The 22,181-nt window shown below is 39.5% G+C and overlaps 1 protein-coding gene across 1 annotated transcript in view; it reads right to left on the reverse strand.

Annotated features, from left to right (window-relative positions):
• Window positions 1–2,798: 2,798 nt before the first annotated feature.
• Window positions 2,799–22,181, reverse strand: part of KIAA1549L (KIAA1549-like ortholog) — a 67,569-nt gene continuing 48,186 nt past the window's right edge. Inside the window, exons 15-19 of the mRNA XM_009892697.1 lie at window positions 19,404–19,751; window positions 12,827–12,924; window positions 11,457–11,602; window positions 6,950–7,101; window positions 2,799–3,080 (exon numbers count right to left, since the gene is read on the reverse strand). Coding sequence (XP_009890999.1) covers window positions 2,799–3,080; window positions 6,950–7,101; window positions 11,457–11,602; window positions 12,827–12,924; window positions 19,404–19,751 — 1,026 coding nt within the window. The remainder of the gene's footprint in view (window positions 3,081–6,949; window positions 7,102–11,456; window positions 11,603–12,826; window positions 12,925–19,403; window positions 19,752–22,181) is intronic.

The raw sequence follows: 22,181 nt of genomic DNA on the forward strand, positions 1-22,181 counted from the left end.
AGTTTTACAAACAGAGCTAAGTGTCCCAAAGATGCTGTTTAAATCTGGTACGTCCTATCTCCTGTGACTCTTTCAGGAGCATATCGTAACATCACCCTTCCCAGCTGTTTGGCTTCAGCACTCCCATCCATGTCATTGCTGCTGCTTCCATACTTGTAGCTTTAGGATAACTCTGCAAAACTAGAGTCTAAGATACAGAAATTTATTTCACAGCACATTTCACTCCCATTGTATAGAAGGGCCTATTTATTTGCAAAATTTCATGGGGCTAAATAGAAGAATAATTTAAAAACTGAGGTAATAAAGCTGATGCAAAATGTGTCTGACAATTTAGTGTAGATTTCACTTACTGAGTTAGCTTAAGCCAGTTATAAACCAGCTTGGGCTGAATAAAAATAAACCACTTTTATGTCTGCACGTATGTTAGAGTGATTTAAATGGTTGAAGAATAAGCAGAATATTGTTCTAGTGAAACTTGCAGGTATAGACAAAACCTAATAAAGAAGAAACTCAGCCTTGCTGTCAGCAAGTAAAGTTCCCACTGAAGCCAATTAGTCTTTTTATGGCACGCTGAGTTTGGCCTGGTGTTTTTAAGTTGTTATTTTTAAGTTGTTAATTTTAAGTGTGATATTCTTAGGCAGCTAATAATTCAACCAAAAAGACATTTGGATGTATTGTATTACACTGATAAGATCAGTATTAATTAGCTGGCAGGTAACTGAGACAGCAGTCTGTCTTTACTAGACTTATATTTATATGAAAGTTTGAGTTTCTTTGGTTGTTTAGTATCCAAGTCACCCAAATGTCTATTTGTGTACTCCAGACATAGCATGTTTATATTGATCGTTAAAACTACCAGGTTGGTGGGTTTTTTATCTTTTTCCTTTTTTTTTTCTTTTCCACTTGCTTTATGGAAATGTTTTGACTACTCACATATAAACATACAGCACATATATACATAGAAATTACAAAAATACATTTTATTTATATTTGATTTTTAAATAATAAAAATGAATTTTCACATTTGTTTAAAGATTAGCTAGCATTCCAAAAGCTTCTGCAATATTTAAGGTACTGGAGCAGAAGATATCTGTATATTCCAGGATAACTATGTATCACAATCTCAGTCAGGGTTTATAACATAATTATTTTGGGAAAAAATAGCTCTGCTTTAGAATTTTGTGCTTCATCAATTTCTTCTTCTATCCCCGATTCTAGTCTCCTCTTTCCTTTTCCTCTCATTTTACTGATGGCCAAAAAGCTAAACCAAGTTCCCTTTCTCACCTCAGTAAAGAACAAAGAAACTCAGGGAAATGGAATGATCAGACAAAATATCATAAGCAATTGAGTATAACTAAATAACTTACTGAAATGAAGGACATTACCTTTAACTCCAGTTGACATCAAACATGCCCAACACAACAAATTTTGCAACAACTCCGGTTCCCAAAGCTAATTGCCAAAGGAACTGAAAACAATTGTTCATGATCTCCAACTGTTTTGTACAACTGCAAAAGATGAACTATTGTCCCATTCAACTGGTTTGATTTTCTTTTGGGATTGGATTCATATAACAATGCAGTTTAACAATTAGTGACCTTTACCTTGCACAATATAAAGTCAGCATAATTTCTGGAAACGCTGTCTTTTTCACGGAACATTAGTATTTTTCTTAATTCATGTAACCGTTTACTTATTTACACGTTAATATAACAATCGGGTCCTCTACATTCAGAACTTCCTGGGTGTGCATTCATTGTTCCAGTGTAATCAAAATCAACTGCAGCTTCACGTAGCACTTTCTGGCATCACTTCAGTAGATATCATTGTTTAAGAAAGAGAAAAAAGCACTGTGTTCAACAGAGGTTTTCTTGTCCAAGCAGGTGTATTCATTATTCCAGGTTGGAAAGACTTGCTCAAAGGTCTCAAGTTTACCAGCTTCACATGCATTCAGAGTGAAAAGCCTGAATATAGAGCAAACACGAATAACCTTTTTTCATTTCTCCTGGAAGCTTCTAGCACCAATATCCTTTGTTGGCTCTTCGTGCATTGTATTCTCTCACGCTGAAAAAAATCTCCTCCATAACTCATCAGTGGCATTCAGGGACAAGGTAGCCACCAATTATCAAAATATCATTAACCTTCTTCACAGTCTTCTCTTCTTTCACTTCTTTATACTGTTAATAGGATGAGGAGAATTGGGGCTATTTACAGGACATTTATTTGTATTACTTACTCATCTCAAATTCTTTTGCTTTGAATACGGTCTCTAGAATGAAAAGGCTGAATGACTGTGCATTGCCGAAATCAGCATCCCTTATACAATGCCCTGCAGCAAACAATTAACATGGCCACTGCCACACCTACCGTTGGCTTTAGCTAACCATTTTCTACTGTATTTTCTTCTTTAATGAAAGTTTTGACATGCAGAAGTTATTTTCAGCAGCTCTACCTTTGGGCCTGCAAATGAAACATTGTGTGTGGCGCAGACACGTTCAGCAGCATCTCTAGTGATGATGGTTCATGGTACAAGAGCTAAGTGACAAACAATTGCATATGATCCATCTTACCCATATTAAACAGTTACCTGGCAGCATTTCCTTAGCTGGCAAGCAGAATTACATATCTTCAGAGTCCTGGTACTCTACTTTTAAGTCATTTCATAGTGTTGCCTTTTCAGACAGGGAAAAATGCCATCACTTTGGCACAATTCATAGCAAGTTTGTAACCAACAATTAAAGGAGTTGCTTTCTTAGCTACCCCAGGTTGCACGGTACAAGTACTGTGCACAAAAGATATTAGACCTGGAACTCAAACATATCTGTTTGCTTCTTGGCCAGTTTAGCAACTTCTTCTCTTATTGCCTTTACGAGGGCAGCTGTAGAAATGTTGGTGAGAGGAGCATCAGATGGGTCATTTTCCGTCAGGCTCTGCTGAGAAGCTGCGGTGGATGGCAAAGGAGCTTGTTCCAGGCTGGGGTGCATGCTTGCTTGCTGGCTGTATTGGCGAGGAAGTCGCGAAGGAGAATTATGTTGGTAACGGGGCCTCGGATAAGCCTCAATATATCCAGGTAGTGGTACCTGTAGAGCATTGTAATTATAGAAAATTATACAGAACAATTGATCCATACTGCCACCTGCCAGGTAACACAAACCTCCCGGGGCGGAATAAGAAGTAACAGATAGGACCACGTGAAAAGAACTCCTCATACTCCTAAATCTGTTTACAAATTTCTATCTTGGCATGTGCCATTTATACACATGTCAACGTACCGGGGTACTCAACTCCTCAGACAGTGACAGCAAAAACACCTTGCAGGGGAAACATTGCACGTCCTGATTTACCATCACTGCAAAAAGTCAAAGGGAGGAGGCTTCTCTGACAGCATGTCCTCTGCTTACCAGTCCTCCTAAAAATTTCAGTTTTAAACAGTCCTATGTTTTAGGACACCGAAAAACCTAGCACGGAAAAGCAGAGGTTGTTGATTTGCAGCCACTGTCTAATCCAAGTCAGCCAAGTCTCTGGACTTACCGTTCCTAACAAAAACTCACTAGATCCAGACAGCAGGTATAAGCTCAGGTATGCCAACCTGGAAGCTCAGCATTGACTTCTCAGAAGTATCAGGACTTCTGGCCACATTCAACAGAATTACATGGGGGATTCACAATTTTTCTCTGTCATTGTAACTTCACTGATTTCAGCCCCACGTTACACTGGCTACAACTAAAATAATAACATGGGCCCTTCAGTCACTCTGAGATACTAAATTTCCTTCACAAATTCGTGAAATATGATACCAGTCTTTATAATCCTCAGAAGTTTTTAATGCATCAAATAAAAATAGTATTTATTTATGTTTTGCAAAAGTCTGTAAAACAGGAATCTACAGCCCTTCATTTTGAAGAAGGCTTTATGTTGTTACAGAAGGCAACCCATAATTTATCAGTAGGACAAGATAATTTCTCCTTGAGAAAAAGCTACCAGCTGATTGTTCTAGTCCATGCCAATGACAAGTAAGGAAAGTTCAATGATGCTTTTCTATGAAATGACTGACTCCAAAAACTACACTTATCTGCACTATACTCAGAATACTAAACTTATCAGTTAACTGACAAGTTTCCACAACGTTTAAGCACTCAAAAGTTAACTTTGTAATTCTTTTTGCTTTAAATGGGAAAAACACATGGTTTTTATTTTCCAAATAAGGGTTTTTTTCAAATTAAGGTTTTATATAAGCATATAATACAGGTGACCAGGCAGATATCTCAGCTAATTTTTGATTTTCAGTCAGGCTGAAGCCTAATGTGCTTTACCCTCCAGGGCTAAGGCTTTGGTGGGTATGCCAGAAGCAAAATTTCATAATTTTACTTGTCTGTAAGCAGACTGAAATGTCAAGCTGTGAAACATCTGCCAATTTTATATACCTTCTGTGAACATGACGCCTCAGCATGGACTTCAGAATGACAGCTTTGGAATTGTGCTTAAATCTCATTTTGGCTCTGGCCCTGTGAAAGTTTAACAACGCCTTGGGTGCTTTTGAAAAACTTGCTACTTCAGGCATCTAAGAACCTATGAAAACCTGACCACTAGGATTTACACATGCTCTACACGATCTTGGATATCCAACAAGCGATGAAGAGAACGTCAAACACATTCAGTATGGTGCGATAAGACAAACATAGGAAGAAGGCATGATATGAAACTGATCATTAAATGCAGTTGCTTCTGTTTAGTTTACAGCAGATTATTCAAGAGACAAACATTTTAGTAGAACAACATGTGAACACACCACTAGAGGCCACCAGGTTACTACTTTGACTAAGCAGCATCTAGCAATTTGGAAAATAAATGCTTTGTTAGATACAATTCCCTTCTGCCACAAAACTTAGCGCTTCAATACTTAACATTTAACTGAGAAAAGAATACTTTACAGTAAGTTAATCTTACAAGCTAATTCTTCGTTGTCAAATCTCCTGTTTCCTCTGTTCCCTTGTTTACAGTCAAGCTAGTAGAAATGCATGAAAAGTAAAGAATTTCAGTTTTGACCTTATAGATATTAAGCCCCATGATCGAGCTATAATTTAGAGGCTTAGAAACCAGAAAGCATCCAGAAACTCAAAACCTGAGTATTACTTTAGATCTTTATTTTTTGCAGTTTTATTCAGGCTTACTGATCATATTATGTTGCTAGCACTATTATTAGTTCCTCTAGTAATGATTTTCACATAAATACAGTTTCTTGACAGATTTGCAGTCATTGGGAGCTAAAAAAATCATTGTAGAAACTGCAGTGTTTTGCTTTTACACTTTTTCCTCTTCGCCTGCGAAGTCACAGTAGGGCTAAAAGTCTGAGTAACAAGAAGTTGTTAAAGATCTGTAATGGCTAAGTGACTTCAAAAGGAGTATTTGTTTCCTTTGAATTCTATATTGCCACAGTTATTTTGCAGACAGCTTCTCACATCCGTCTCCATTCCTCTGTGTATGGTCCACCAGCACTAACTGCTCTTCCCACCTCCTTCCCTAAAGACAGGGAAACCCACAACAGTGGAGTTTTTTTCCACTCTTTTCCTTCCAGAGGAAGGAACTGGGGGCTGGAGACTCACATTCCAGTTTTGTCCAGTTTGTTTTCAGTGTCCCCTTTTGACAAGTGATATCTGACACTTTTTTTCATGGCATAGCAATACAAAAGGGAGAAAGAATGGAAGACACATAAATTAGTTTTCCTGTTTTGTTTTGTTTTTTTTCTTCTTCTTCTTCTGGAAGAAAAAGTTTTAAATGATTGCTCAGACACAACAGGCCTCCTGGATTTAAAATGTCAGTAGGGCTAAAAATAACCAACCAAAAAAACCCCAACACCCAAATAAATAAAACAATGAAAAGAAAAAGTGTTTCCATGCTTTAAAGGGCAGCTCTGGGAAGGGAATCTGTACTGTGGTATCAAAAGCCTCCAGGTGCCAGGGGCACATCAGCAGATGTGCTCAGCTTACAGCTGAACATACTTCTTTTTTCTTGACAGTTCAGCCTACAAATTCAGATTGCATCTGACAGTCAAACTGAATTCTTTTCCTTGAAGGCTTTAGGAGCAGTAATAAAGATTTGGCAACAAATAGCCACCCTCAGGAACATTTATATGACCGTGTTGTCTCTTGCTTAGCTGCTCAAAGCCAACTATTAGACTCCAACTGCAATTCACTAAAATATTCTGTTGATGATATGCACAACAAAATAGAATCCACCTCCCAGTTTGCTCAGCTGAATTGGTTCTGCATAAATACCAGATGTGAGCTCAAGCAGCAGAATTGATCTTTTTTTTCCTAGTGGAAAAAAGCCCTAAATTTTAGAAATTGTTTCAAACATGATAAACTACTGCAATTCATTTTAGGATGTCTCAACTTTATTTCTCTGAAATATAGATATACTTTGGGCTAAAAATTACATCTGTCCCAGACTAGGATTGTGCAATTAATTATTTAATTTATGATCTGTCACTGCTGGAGGACTTGAAACACTGTGAAGCAGAGCTGGGAGCTCAGATTCAGGAGCTGGGTTGCCTTGAGAGAAGCCTCCAGGAGGGAAAGATGCTCCCCAGCTTCCAAACACCACAAGGCCACCTAGAGAGGCAGCATCACCTACTCCTCCCACATGCCTATCCAAATATTTAACCTCTCTCTGGGGAAAGAAAAATGGTACCTAATCCACCAGCTTTAAATAGGTGCCAGCCTCTAACCTGGTGAATGATTTAACTCTCTAGAAGACCTTACTTACAGTTCATGGGATGGACAGCTCAAGTATCTATGACCCCTGTCATAACTTTTCACTGCTAGACATTATTCCTGTTCAAGGAAGAATTATCTTGCTTAGATTCTTTGCTGATTTCTTGGCATTGCTTAAAACCCGTGCTATGCAAATCACAGAAAATATATGTAGTTAGAAAAGCAAGGGAGCTTACTGAGTCTGCCCACTGCCCTGGTAATTCATTCTCTCCAGCATAGGGCATCCAGGCTTGGTTTCTGTATGCGGTGGGTGGTGTTGGAATAAAATAGCCTGTGAAGCCAGGTCGGTTTGCTGCTGGTATGGCAAACACTGCTGGTACGGTATTTCCTATTAAGAAAGAGAGTAGATATAATTAATAGCTGACATTTTCAGTTATAAATTAGAAGATAATGCTGATGAAGTAACTGGCCTCAGTCATTTTTTTAATTATTTTTTTTTTTCCTCCAAGAATTTGATTGCCATTGGTTGGATGTAAGGCTCCCACCATCTGGCATCTCTATAATGCTGGGAAATACTGCAGAAAACAATTTTTCTATATAATCATGCACAGCCTGCAGATAAAGATATAAGGCCTTAGTCCTTAGGACTTGGTCCTTGTAACAACTGATCTTCATAAAAACTTTGAATCATTAGGAAAAAGGCTTTTTTTCCTCTTACATTTGCTTCCTTGTATTCAATTTTTAGCTGTTGTTACCATGGGTTTCAGAGTACCTTTCTTTTCAACAGCAGGTTATAGAGCATTCAGTTTACGCAGTAGAACTGTCTTAATATCTCTAGGCATAAAACCTACAAAAATGAATGAGTGATACATTTAAAAGGCTGTAATCTCAACAACCCCATCATAAAACTTCAATGCCTCCAATAAAAAACACCAAGGCTCTACCTGCTCAGTTTCTTTCCCAGGAAGAGTCCATGATGGCAATGAATTATGCAGCTATGACTTAAATATTTCCAAGGAAACTTGTTGACACCAAATCTGTTTTATCACGTCTTGACCAAGACGTATGCATAGGGATGTCCAGGAAGCCTTCTACTAAAATTCCGCTATCATACTCCAATTTGGGTGGCAGTAACCAGCCTTCCTCTTACGCGGTTCGGCCAAATCTCTGTGTATGGTTACATCTGCTCTTTCAGGGAGGGTTTATAACTGGGGCTCACAGACATGCAGAGAACAATGTGGTTCTTGAATTACTCAGATTATCCACAGGATATAACTAGGCTGTCTGGAAGACTAGCATCTTCTCGCACGCTCCCACTATTTCCCTTGAGAGAAGCCATCGTAACTCCATGCATTTGCCAAGTTTAGAGTAAAATACAACTTGCTTGTCCAGTAAGACTTCCTTCCTCTAGTGCCTATTTACATGCAACGACAGACACCAGCAGTGTACCATTGCTGCACTAATGTCACAAAACCCTCATTCCTAGATTCTGGGTGGGAAAGTTCTGTATCATCTTTATCAGGTAGTAAACAAAGCACGTGGGCAGCGTGCTTTGAGTACTCAGTTATAATACATGAACATGTATTTTCCTTTTCAGATTCACTGAAGACAGCAAAAATAACATCATTTATGTGGAAGCAGAAGAGCCAGTAAACCCCGTAAGAGAAATGGAAGCACTGTAATGTTGCACAGATGGGCACTGGCTCTGTACTAGAGTCAATGCAGGGAAAATACAATTCCTCTCCCTTCCAATTGCACATCACTTGAATATTGCCACTAATTGCCCTCAATAGATATGATACCACTGCATAAGAGCTGCCAACAAAATAGCAAGGCATGGGCATTCCCCTAAACTTCACACAGAGAATAATTGGTAGAAATTAGCGTCACTTACTGGCTGCTTCCAATAGCTGCCCCCCGCCCCCAGAATGTCACTTACAGCCCTGGCAAATCCTCGCCCCTGAACACCCTGCAAGAGGGTTATGCTGCCTTCTCTGACAGATGCTGGTAATGCTGCATGGGCACATACACAGAGACAGAAAGACTCAAACAGTGACACTCATTCCCAAAGCAGTCTCCACAAAAACAGTGATTTATAGGTTCTCAGTGACCTCCCATGCAGTCCCAGGCCAGAGGGCTATGGATGCAATCAGGCTGTGCAAACAGGAGAAAAAATTATTTTGTAGCATAATTCTCTCCAGAGATGAAACATGTCACCTGTTTCAACACTGTCTCAAAAAAAAAAAAAAATCAGAAAAAAATTGGAAGAAAAATGAGGGATATGTCATCCAAAACATGGACTAAAAACTTTTATATTATGCTTAACATTCACATAGTGTTTTCTGCTGTTAGGGACTAAGTCCTAGCTTTCATTTTGACAGCAGGGTGTAGGTGAAAAGGCAGTATGTCGGGGGGGTGCTGGAGTCACCCACCCCTCAGAGAAGTAGTCACCGTGGAATTGCTATGGACGAGTGGATCTTCAAGGTATGCCTCCACGGCAGGTGGCCACACGGTATCTCACAGGACCTCTATCCCAATTCCTCCAGCCCCTTGGTTTGGAAGGTGGTGGGCTAAGAGAATAGGTGTGGGCGATCCTTGTTCTTCCCAGGTCACAGACAGCACAAGAGTTGCTAATTTAAATATTTTAAATTTAGCGAGGCTGGAAATAAGTATTCTTCAGACACATACAGAGAAGAAAGTGCTGCTCCTGTAGATCACACATGGCTTCTACACCAAAACATCCTTTTTAATTTAACCAGAGCAAAAGGAGCTGCTATTCAAAATGAACACCCAACTAGCTGATGTTATACCTCATCCCAAATTCTTACTGCAACACCGTTATCTTAGAGCTGATGTTGATGGGCTGCGTGAGAGCGACATTAGGCCGTTTCACACCAAATCAGCACCTGCAGAAACGGTTGCTCATGTATTGAGGCAATAAAAATTTATTTTCATATTAGAACATTACAAATCCTCGTATTACAGTTGCAGGTTTCTCACAACTCTCCTTGTCTTTCCCTGTATTACAGCCTTTTTTAGAACGTATCCTATATGAAAAAGTTTCCTCCAGCTACCCCCAGAATTATTCTGGCAAAGTCCACAATGTACACAAAGGTCAGTTTGCCTCTTCTGAAATGCAGCCACTCTGCAGTGGTAGCACAACATACCTGTTTTTAACGTACAGCAACAAAATCTCCACATCACTGGAAATGATAAAAAAGTGTATCACAGAGAACACGTTACTGCAGACCCAAAGAAAGAGCTCTTGGTAGTGTGGCATATTTTATAGCTTGAAATGCTTTAAAATGAAAGGGTGAGCATCTGCTCTTTTCAGCTTCACATGCACCGTTTGCAGAAGGTATGACAAGAAGTGAGAGTAGAATGGATCCTTCAAACCTACTATATTTAATTATCTGACAACAGATTTGCATACCCACATTATTATTCTCCGTAAAAGATGTTGAATACAATGCAGATAACTATTACTTCTGAGGAAGCTAAGAAAGAATTTTTTCTGGCAGATTCACAGAGCAACATCTAATAAACCTACTAATTTCAAAACTTTGAACTGACTATAAAATATTTTTAATCTTGTAAGCTCTTTTCTGTAGCTCTTCAAGAAAACATTTTTTGCCAATGAGAAGCTATTTCAAGTATTTCCCCAGCTAAATGTTACCCAGATACCATCAAAACAATCTATCAGCTTAATCTCATGATTAAATCAATTCATTCGTAAACAAAACTCATCTCAAAAGGACACGGAACTCATTAGGCCTTTAAAACTGGGACATTTAGACCCAAAACAAGGTCTGCACTTGAGCAGGAACGACCTTCTCCAAAACATGAGGGGAGGTGAGCTAACGGATTACCTTTGACTATGCCAAAAGCACTGCTGCCTTGTGCCTTGACGGGAAGGGGGCACGTATCTTCAACTTGCACCCCTCAGCAGCCCACTCTTGTGACAAGACTAGGGGTTAAGTTTCTCAAGAGGAAACAGGGACTCGTAAAACTCATCCCACAGTCAGGCTGGAAAACCCCAATCTCACACATGCTATTCTTAATGGCCACTTGGTTTTCGGCCCTTTCCTTACAAACCAAGCAGAGCTGAATGCCATTAAGCCTCCTTCTGCAGTACTACTTACAGCTCCCTCTGTACATCCTCTGTTTTCAAGCACTTGGCCTGATATTCTTGACTGATAAAATAATGGAAGGATCCACCTTGTTTCTCCAGGCCCCTCAGAACTCCGCTACCCATCTCTCCCGCTTTGGTTGTTTCTGTACACGGTGCAACACAACATGAGTCACACAGCAGTCCCAATACTGCAACTTCTGCTTTTGCCAGCCAACACCCTTTGTACGAGCCCCAAAAATTCCACTAGATTTTGTGGTACAAATGAACTATTTTACTGGGCTTTAATGATTCAGAGTCCTGACCAGCGAGCCAGCAGAATGCCATACTTGAACACTGACCATCTGGTACATTACTGCTGGATCTTACCTTCAGAAATGACCGTTTCCTGGTGCTTCTGCAGGATGAGTAGTATTTTACAATTCAGCTGATGCTGCACTTAACAAAGGAGCAATCCTTTGTAGGCCTCCTTCAGTTGCACCAGAAAAAAACCCACCTAATACAGTCTTTCTCCAAATAATCATCTATATTTGCTATATCCATACATTCATTTAGATGCAAAATAAATTGTGCGGGTGTCAAAGCTGCAAGTTGGGTCTGCACTGTTTTTTCACCTGAGTGAAAAGCTGATTGATCAAGTGGACCAACAGACATCGGAGCTCTCGAACCAGGCGCGAAAGATGCCTGATCATGATGCTGGACCTGATCTGCCCCACTGGACTCAGGTATTCTCACTTTGCTGCCAATATCTGATGTAGACCTGTGCATTAAGAAAGAAAAAAACAGAAACATTTGTCATTCTGACCAACAGATGAGATTCGTAGCTACACACATGCCTACCAGCTACAGTATGACAAGCCAGCTAGGCACGAGCTATCTGATTTTGCTCTGGCACAACAGAAGTTTGGAGAACAACTGGAAAACAGCAAGGCTGGAGAAGTCTGAGAACAACTCCTTTAGCCTGGCTGCTACTTTGCCAAAGCGTGTTATGGACATTGCACAGAGCCTTTGCTTGCTGCTTCAAACAAATGCCTGTGACATGCAACACAGAAAACAGAGCTTCACCATAGTCCATCAACACAAGACTGCAGACAGTACTGTATTACTCCAGTATACGTGGCATGGTATCATATATGAGGAGACTACTATGGTAAGTGATGTTAACTGCACTTGGGAAGTACTAACATCTTTTGCAAGGTGTGTCCCAGCTGCTTTAGAGCTAAAATGTAATGGATGAACAAGAAAATGGCAACAGACAGTGTCCTTATGCTGACTGTTTGGACACAGTTATGATATCATCAGCAGCCACTCAGGAAGGTTTCCTGGGGGCTGGGTGGTCCCCAGCAGCTCTCAGCAGCCCTGCGGTGCCTCCAATGGCAGATGGCACCCAGCAGTACCTAACAGCACAGCGCTGAAGGCTAAATGAGTTCATCCACCACAGAAGTGTAAAAATCCCTTGAAATGCATTTTAGAGAGTCCCGTACTGCGAGGAAGAGGCAAAATGTACGGCCTGAGCTAAGGCAGCCAGGCTTTTGCACGTCTTTGGCTTCAGAAAGGCAGGTATGAGGTATCTGAGAGTTAGGCAGAAATCCCCGCACCCAGGGTCCTGAGAAACATCTTGCAATTCATCCATATCCTCTTGCAAGTCCTTACAATAGAGAAAAGCAGGGAGAATGACAGAGCCAATTATCTGCCACACATCTGCAATCCAATATGCCATTATGCAAGCTGAGGCAAAGCACGGTTTAAAAGAAATCAGAGCCTGAATTTCCTAATTTTATTGAAACTGATTAGCTAATAGAAGAGAAAATTCATTGTTACTCCTTTCGACTTCATGTTAAAATGAAATAAAACCAACATCTTTCTAACTTCATGAATCTGTCTTTATAAGTGGCTTTTCAGTGCCCCTTCAGGGTTTGCCCCAGTTCCTGTTACAACAGCAGGTTCTAGAGATCATACCTAAAATAAACCAACAGATAAATACCTCCTGAGAGAGGCAACAGCCACAGGACCTGTTCTGGGAGGGACCGGAGGAGGAGGAGAACCCATTACCATTTCAGGAAGCTGAGAAAATCTGTAAGCCTGTAAAGGGGAAAAACAAATATTTTCTGAAAAACCAATAGATCTCAGTCAAATTAAAAACAAAAAGAACCTCAGAAATTAAATACGTGCTTCGCATGCCGGCCAACAAGAAGTGAACTTTTTGAGGCATCAATAGTAATTGCATTTCATTTGAGAATTTACAGTGCTTGGATGATTTTAGGATGTGGAAGAAAACATGAACAAATGAGTTCAGAGCCCAGATGAAGTCTAATTAAAATAAAATACATTAAACACTGTCTCTGTGACATTTGCAACCTTGCTGGCAAAGCAGATCTGTTATGATTATGTGAGACTCAACAGCTGCTTTGGACCCACAGGAAAAAGATCTCAGTATTTTCACTTCCTCAGGAAACAAAGTATTTTAAAGATTCAGAAAGCATCCTCAGAGCAGCATCTAGTGAAGTGAAGCTGCCTGTGAGCAATGCATATTTCAGCCTCTTCCTTTCCGCCTTGAAGAGATAAAAGGAAAATTCTTCACAAAAACCCCAAGCTCTGTAACTTCCAAAAGCAATAACAAAGGTCTCAAACAGTTCTGCAAAAGCAGAGTAATTCAGAAGAACACAGGACCAACCCACTAAATCCCAATATTAAGCATCTTGCCCACAGTAATACTGGATTTCATCACTAATATATGTGAAGGACGAGTAATTGTGTGTATGAAACCCATGGCACCCAAGAAATGACAGGTAGGATAAAACTGATCTTCTAAATTCTTTGTACTGCTATAGATTACAGGTCATAATTTCGGTAAATATACTTCAAGACGGAGGGATGATATCTCTCTAGCACTTCATTGGCACTTTTCTTCAACACATTGTGGGTTTGTGTTTGTTTTTATTAATTATGATTTTATTGATGACGCTTCAGAGCAACGGAGAGGATTAAAGATAAGATCAGAGTAATTGCAAATAACAAATTATAAGGGAGGCTGTCCAGTATCAAGACATAGGCATTTTGACAAAAACTAGAGTCCCAAGTCCAATGGTGGGACTTTGGCCCTCTAAAAGAGAAGTATCTGGTTTAGCCAGAGAAGCTCCTTCCACAAACAGCAGAGAAAGCTAAAAACACGTTACCATGGGATGAGTCACTCTCTTACCTCCTGCCTGTAGAAAGAGCCTACAGGATTTACATGATTAGCTCAGACTTAACACCTACATTTAGGTTTGAATTTGGCAATATAAATCCCACACTAAATATCAAAAAACACTATCTTTCAGTAATCTTCTTTTAAAATTACACATTTAGGCAGTGTACCTTCTTTCTCAAAAGCTGGAGTAACACAAAGGAAAGGTAACTTATCAAATACTGACTTTTGATGTCAGTGTCTCCAAGGGAAAAGCAACACAGACCAAGCATCTTTCTCCCGCCTCTCACTGCCGCCCCTTTTAAAAGCAGAGTCCCTCAAAGGCATGTCTATGAAAATAATTTTTCCTTTCATGCCACCTACAAAGTTTCCTAATATTTACTTTCACCATGCTACAATGGTATTTAAAGTATTTCTATATTTAGGTGGAAAAAAATCTAAAACGGCAACGGTACATTTCCTAGCCAGGGGTTGGAAATACTGATTTTTAATGAAAGAACTGTATAGAAAAAACAAAGGCTATTCGCATCAAAGAAAACTCAATTAGATTTCTCCTAATAATGCTGGACTTGAAATGGTCCGAAACGCCTCTTCTGCATCTGAAGAGCTGGCAGTGCTCTCATAGGCTGAATGGAACACTTCCTTCTGGCTCCGCAAGCCTTTCATCCCACATCTTGCTCTCAGCATGCATTTGTACCAAGTACAAAATTCTTTTTTCCCCCCTTTATTTTAAAGGCACAGTACATGAGCTAATGTTTCAGAGTGGTCGGTGACTCTGAATACCATTTGAGTAGAACAGGGTAGACAGAGACACAGAGGTAGAGTTGGGATTCCTCTTGTGTGTTAGTGGACATGCTTCGGAATACAGACATCAAAGGAGGCGTTTTACGGGATCACAAAGAACAGTTCACAAACGTGCTGCGACTTGCACTGAAAATTTTGGAGAAAAAAGCAAAATAGAAAATCGAAGCACTTTTTTTTTTTGGCTCCTTACATAGGAGATGAACAGTTTTGAGTGAGTGGCAATATTTTGCTAATTGCTGGGCAGAGGGAATCCTATTTAAGTGAAAAATCCTATTATGAGATCTGCTATGCCACGCCGAGGAACAGTCCGTCCTGGGGGATGGCAGTCAGTCCTCTTCGTGCTGAGCTTCCACAGATACCAAAACCGTTACGACCTCCAATAAAACTTCTAGAATCTCTCCAATGGATCGGGGCATTAGTTTTTTCCTACGTGCAACACAAATGGAAAAAAATGTTCAGAGGCTAAATTAACCCAAAATTTTACTAAAGAGGCCTATCTGTTATAGATTTAGGTGAGCCCTTAAGGTCTAGGCTAACTGGCACGACTGTAGAAATAGTCACTTCACTGAAATTCGTACACTGTTGTAAATCCAATCAGAAAAAAACCCCACAAACCAAAAGCAGCTGATTTCACAGAAAATTTGCCTACTTTTATTCTTCAAAATTAGTTTATCCTTTAAAAAATGTTGCATCACTTTTGTTGTTCACAAAAAGAAACCAAACCACAAACAGCCCCAAAAGAACTTAAAAAGAGAAACTCTGTTGAAAAATGAGGACTTGTCTAAGACAAAAGCTGTAACAATCAGTGGCAGTAATCAAGTAATCAAATTTGAGATTCAGGACAGACTGCAGAGGTACCAGACTGCAGATCCCATGCCACTCTTTCAGGAAGAAATACCGATGAAGGAGTCTCTCATGGCTAAAACACTGACAATTTAAAAAGCAATCCAGTGAAGAATTTAAAAAAGTAGTAAGAGCAGTTAACAGAGAAACTGCAGCCTTTGGGCCCAGGAGACACACAACACCACCCTCGGGAAGATAAATTCCAGCCACCAGTGGACACTGGCACCAGTGTCTTCTGCAACCCACAAAAGTCTAAGGTACGGCCTGTCAGGATGCAGGAAAGAAAAGTGAAATCGGCACACAGTAACTAAAGTCTAAAGGAGAAACTTTGCAGTTAGCTTTAATCTACATTTCCCTGCTGCAGTATTAAAATATTTTTACCACCTCCAACTTACAGATACGGTTGTCTTGGGTGAAATTATTCAACGTTGCCTTCTAGTTACAGAAATATCCATCTCCTTACACCTCACCATCAGAATTAAAAGGGCAGCGCCTTTGTTTACTCATTGAATGATTTAACTAATTTGATTATCAAATTGCAATGCAGGAATAATGCTAACTTATTGATTTCAGCTGGATTTGGTTTTGATTTGCTAGCTGTCCTGTTTTATAATTAGTTTGGTAACTGTTATTGAAAGTGGCTGATATTTGGTAAAATACTCTCACTTTACCTCTGTTAAAGGAAGGGAAGCTCTGAGGACTTGGATACATTACCAACCACTCAGCCTGCAAGTCTGTCCATCAGTGCCTGTTGTACCCCGCTAGGTCTCACCTCAGGACCCAGAGCTCTGTTACTCTCACTCCTCTTTCCAGAGCACTAAAGTGGAGAGATGGGAACTGGTCCAGCCCTCTAATAAAGGTTTTTTTTATCCCTGTCTGTAGAGCTCTGCTCAACTAAGCTGTGCCAATTTGCAAAGCAGTAACGTGATCTGCTGAGGCACAATGCCGGCGGTCGGGCTTGTGTTATACACTCGATGCTACAACTCCACGCTGCAGCCTGTAGTATACCAGCTGGATGACAAGGACCCAGCCAAGTGTTGCTCATCCTGCTTTTAGAGGCTCCAGAACGACACTAAGAGCTTACATTTTCCTAGCTTATCTCTGCCAGGAGAGAGCCCCAGATGTGGGAATACTGTTATCACAGGTCGCCCATGAGCGGTTTGACAGACAAGCATTCCCTCACAAGAGCTACAATTTTGGTGTTAATGCTACCATGTAAAAAAAAAAACCCACAGAAGGTGTCAAAATGGAAAAGAAAAAGGACAAAGAAGAAATATGGATGCCCTGGAGAGATACAGAACTGTTTGACGGTGGGACTACCCAAGATGTTGACTGCAAAAAATCAAAGATCCATAACTTGGAGGACACCTGAAGAAACAGACCTGAAGAGTGGTTCTGGTCCCCTGAAAGCATATGGCACAGAAGGAAACACTGAGATGGATATATGCACGCAGATTTTCATTGTTTTGCCTCCATCCATTTCAATTTGTGCTTTATAGAGTTAGAAGACATCTGTGCTAGAAATCTTCTGCAGAACTTGTATCACCTCTGAAACGCCTTTGCAATAGTAAAACCTAGAGGTGCACTCAAGTCACTAGAAAGTTTGTGGGATCTTGAAAAAGGTTGAGAGCCTAGTGTAACTGGACCGCGAAGGGCCAGATCTCAGAAAAGAGTGACGGGTTGAAGATCTTTATAGTTGCATTGTAACTAGAGACCCAACGGTAAAGCCAATGTCTGCATTTGTTCCATCTAAGCAGGCAAAATGCTCTTGAATACAGATTTCAACTTATAAAAGCAGTGTTAATGTTGACTTTTAACTGCCACTAAGAACAGGCAAAAATAAATAATTCTTGGTTTGCAGATGTAACATACTCCCAGTGCTCAGGTACCTCTCATCTCCAAAGCTGCCGGAGGCCACTCACTCACCCCAGACACCTTCCCTGCGTGTCAGCCAGCCCACTCCCAAGCACTCCCCTTTGCAGCATCTCCACCAGAGATGCTGAGCAGGGGTATCCTGGGCAGGTAAACAGGCACTAAGATGCTGAGAGCAGTAATTCTTCCATGTTTTTCCTACCCACAGGTCACTTTCCACACAGTTCTCAGCTGAGTATTTTTCAATTCCAATCCTCCGTCCCCACTTGAGAACAAACCAGTGAATTGCTTAAAGTACTGCTCATATTTGTGAAACTGATACACAGAAAACTATGACTTAACAGCCTTTATCCGAACTCCAGTAGCCTATGACTATCCTAATTTGTGGCGATCAATTATCTTCAGGGAAGGGAACTTTTTAACACTATCTTCAAAATGCCAAAAAGATAAGCAAATGCTTAATGGTCCTAAACATGCAGATGATTTAGAAGAGTAATGATTCTTAGAAAGAAAACAGTGAAGCATTCACCAAAAAAGTGTGGCTATTACATTTTTTTTTAAATCTGTCACCATATAATATTTTTAATTTCATTTTAGGAAGACTCTCTCAAGTGTCGAAGTAATTTGCCTACCCATTAGCTGTCTCTTAAGCTTATAATCGAATTCTAACCATAAAATATGATTATATGCTGTATGAAGTTCATCGGACCATTTTCAAAGTGCCAGAAATAACCTTTAGCATGATTTAAATAGCACCAGCCTGAACCTTTGCAGGCAGTGCCATTGGCTTTCAAATATGTTCAGAATAGTTCAGAAGCAGCATCCCTTAATGTATTTTTTTTATTATCATGGAAGGAAGTCATATTAATAGTTATTTTGAACTGAGGACATTTTGCTGCATTATTCTCTTATTTTAGCCAAAGTAAGGGACTCCAATTGAAACACATTCTTTCAAAAAAAATTATTCATTTCTGACAAAAAAAAGCCTTAAAATGAACAACTTTTCACATTGATATTGGTAGATGGGGTATTTCTCATCTGAAAGCAATCATCTCTGGTTTAGATTTGTACCTGACATATGAGAAGAAAAATAATTTGTTGAGTTTCAGAATAGCATATGTGGGAATTCCGGGGTAGTTTAACATGCCAAGGGTGCACGCAGTACTACTGCCACTGCTGTCTAGATACCTACAAAATTCCATTACCAATTTCCATCCATGGATTTCATTTCTTAATTTATTTATTACTTTTGTGAGGTAAGGACATGTTAGCTGTGATTTGAGTCTAGAAAATGAGGGACAAAGAGCGACTTACATAAGGTGAACCAAGAAACCTGTGGAATTAAACCATCTCTAGAGTCCCAAGTCAATAGCTATAACTGTAAAATTGTCAAGAACAGCCCACATTTCAGGTCACTGATTATTACACTTGGTTCTCTCTCTTGTGATGATGCTCTTCAGTGATGGACCTCATGCAGAAGTACCGAATGCTTCATACCCAGCTGCCTACATAACTTTTCTACAAAACCAGATTGCTTCCTAACGTGCGTTCAGTGAATAGGAGGAGATAGGCAAACAAATTCTTGATCTGTTGAAGACCCTAGAGCTTAGTGGAGCCCATTCTTTCAAGCACAATTTAGACAAGACAACCTTGCTGTTAAAATAGATACTGAGAGTCTGCATGCAAGAGATGGGTATGGGTAAGCATACGTACACACACCCCACTAGCCATACTTATTTACGGGTAGCATGGCTTTACCTCTGGTGTTAAACATGTAAATGGGGCTCCATCTTTAAAAAATGTGCCCCAGAGTAGAAAAATCTTTATGTTATTACTAAAGAGAAGTTTCACTTACTGGTCTTGGTAAACTGTACTGATACATTTCTGGTCTGTATGTGGGTACCCACTGTACCCCCCCTCTAGGTCGGGTCATGGTACCAGGAGCACTGGTCACAACCTCCGAGTAGGGCAAGTGTGGTGCTGAGCTGTACGCCTCCTGCCTGCTCTGTCCTCCGTGGCCCGCAGAGGCCAGGCTGAAAGCCTCTTCCAAGAGCATATGCATCTGCTGTCGAACCTCATCAATGGAGGGCTGAGAACTTAAAGTTGAGGTCTCCGAGTGGCCTTTGGCCTGACGGGACCTGGTGTAACTCCGAGGCTCGTTGACACGGTCAACATTTGTTTCTTCTATAATTTCAGGCTCAGTCTGTTGGATGGAATAAAAGCACGTATACGTAAAAAGCTTTACAAGACAGTATTTGTGCTGCTTCACACAAAACATTCTCAAACACAGATGTAACATATACAAAGTCAGGAATTGTGACAATATAGACGTGTGACAAATATTGGGAGTGATCCAATGCAGGCGACTATAATAGCTCTTCATATCCTACATTGTTTGCTATGAAAACTAGCAGGGACACTCTGTAGCAGATAAAATCGTCAATGATTCCCTTAAAAACAATCAAAATTAATATTTAAGTTCTTTTCTTAGTTGTTAGCATCAATGGGAGTACAACTGTGCCAGGAGGAGTATGGCTCCCTAAGTAGTAACATCACTATGAAGGACCCCTTATAAAGGACCGCTTGTTACAGCTACAGGGACTGAAATTCTTTTGTCCATTCTCACATGTTAAGATTTCAGAAGAATTAAAGTTTAGGAGTTTTCCTGAACTTTCTTACCCAGTCAGGAACACTAACAACAACGCCACAAACTAGGTCTTGTCTCTTGCAGAAAATATCCTGACCCAGCTCAGTCAGCGTACCTAGCCACGAACATTAGTTACACAGAAATTTATCCAAAACTAATGTAGGAAAAGTGAACAACATACATACGCTAACAAGCAGATAGTACTTGTGCATCTTAACTTGAAGAGTTACTGCTGGGGTAATTCCTTCTGTACAGATAAGTACAAACAGAAATCACCCCCCACCCCAATTTATTTGCCTGTGACTCCAAAACAGAAAAAAATATCATATTATAGGAACTTGACAGTGAAATACCTACATTCATCTACCTTCTGTAATATTAGTTTTACAGGCTATAGTTTAAAAAAAAAACCCAGATGTTAAACAGGCAATCTGAAAAAGCTACCAATTTCTAATTCTTTAAATATCGGTAAAATAAATTCAAGATCCTATGATAACTGGAATAAAGACTAGGATATATATCTCGTCCTATATGCAGGACATGGTTAGAATTGTGTTAGCATTTAAAATAGCCTCTATAGGCTATTTTATACAATAGGATATTCTTATTAAAAATTCCAGCACTACCCTGCGAATTTACTTGAGTGCTCTGTAGCTCCTGCTGTGGCGTACTTTTTTTTTTTTTTCCATGTAATAGTGCAATAACTTTCTATATACCTGACTAGATAAGCAACTGTGCCCCAGCCTTTTGCTATGGTCATATATATTATAGGACAGTCATAGCACGTATTTCTTTATCTGCAGAGTGAAATATCAAACTGACCTGCTTCTGTTATCAGCCATTCAGAGAAGAGTTACATGGTTAGCCTAAAAACTGACAATACATTTAAATAAAAGATCTTGATTTGTTTTCTCTCTTAGCTATTATAGCTATATTTTGTACTTAATAAAAATACAGCAATAAAAAAGGGAAATTAAGACAATAATTAATCATTTGAATATTTTAAGTTAACCCTAATTTATGCAGTTGTATTTTTATGGTATTTTATCCAAATTTAAAACCACAGACTCCAACTTTAGGCTTCCTAAGTGGCACACATATCAGGTTGAGGGAGGAACAATGTAATGGCAAAAAGTTCTCTTAAACTGAAAAGCTTTGTAGGAAATATTCAACTAAATAGTTTCCATTCATTTTCTTCCTGCATTTTGATTCCATTGTTATCTGTGCTGTTACAAGATAAATTAAATAAAAATCAGGTAAATTTTAGAACCCTGACTATAAAATGTAATGGTATTTTGTATGTATAAGTGCAACCAAAGACCCTCTGAAATCATACTGTCCCAACTGAATGATTAATAACCCTGACTGTAAAAATGTCAGTGAATGGAATCCCACAAGAGACCTACTAGTACCCAGTACTGACATAAATCAGGTTCTCTACTACAACCCCTTGGTGAAGCCATTAGACCTCTATAGAATGTCTAAAATATATCATATGAATAAAGGGTGCATATTAGCAGCCAACATTAAGTCAGCTTTGATTTATCAGTATAAAAGTTGGCACGCAGAATTTGGAGGAAACTGGTGAGCATTACTTTTTCTCAATTGTTAAAATTTATTTCAATCCATCTTATTTTCTGATGTATGCCATTTGCTTTCACATCAATTGAAACACGTAAGTATCATAAATAGATGCCATTATACGTTAATGTTACCATTATAAAAATCCAGACATTGTTCATACACAGTTACTACATAATGCAAGGAACTGGAATTACATGAAGAAGGAAGAGTCCCGCACCGAGAGACAGAGTTTATACACTTCTGGCATAACCCTACTGCTGCAACTTTATCAGTAAAGTTCTTCATATGAACATTAACCCATAAGCTTTTTGAGGAGTTGCTTTAATTTAAATATACCAATAAAATTATACCAGTAAATTCTTTTGTATATTGATCTCTTAGATATGTATAAGGTTATTTTCT

Source organism: Charadrius vociferus, unplaced genomic scaffold, assembly GCF_000708025.1.
Source record: "Charadrius vociferus isolate BGI_N301 unplaced genomic scaffold, ASM70802v2 scaffold19, whole genome shotgun sequence".
NCBI lineage: Eukaryota > Metazoa > Chordata > Aves > Charadriiformes > Charadriidae > Charadrius > Charadrius vociferus.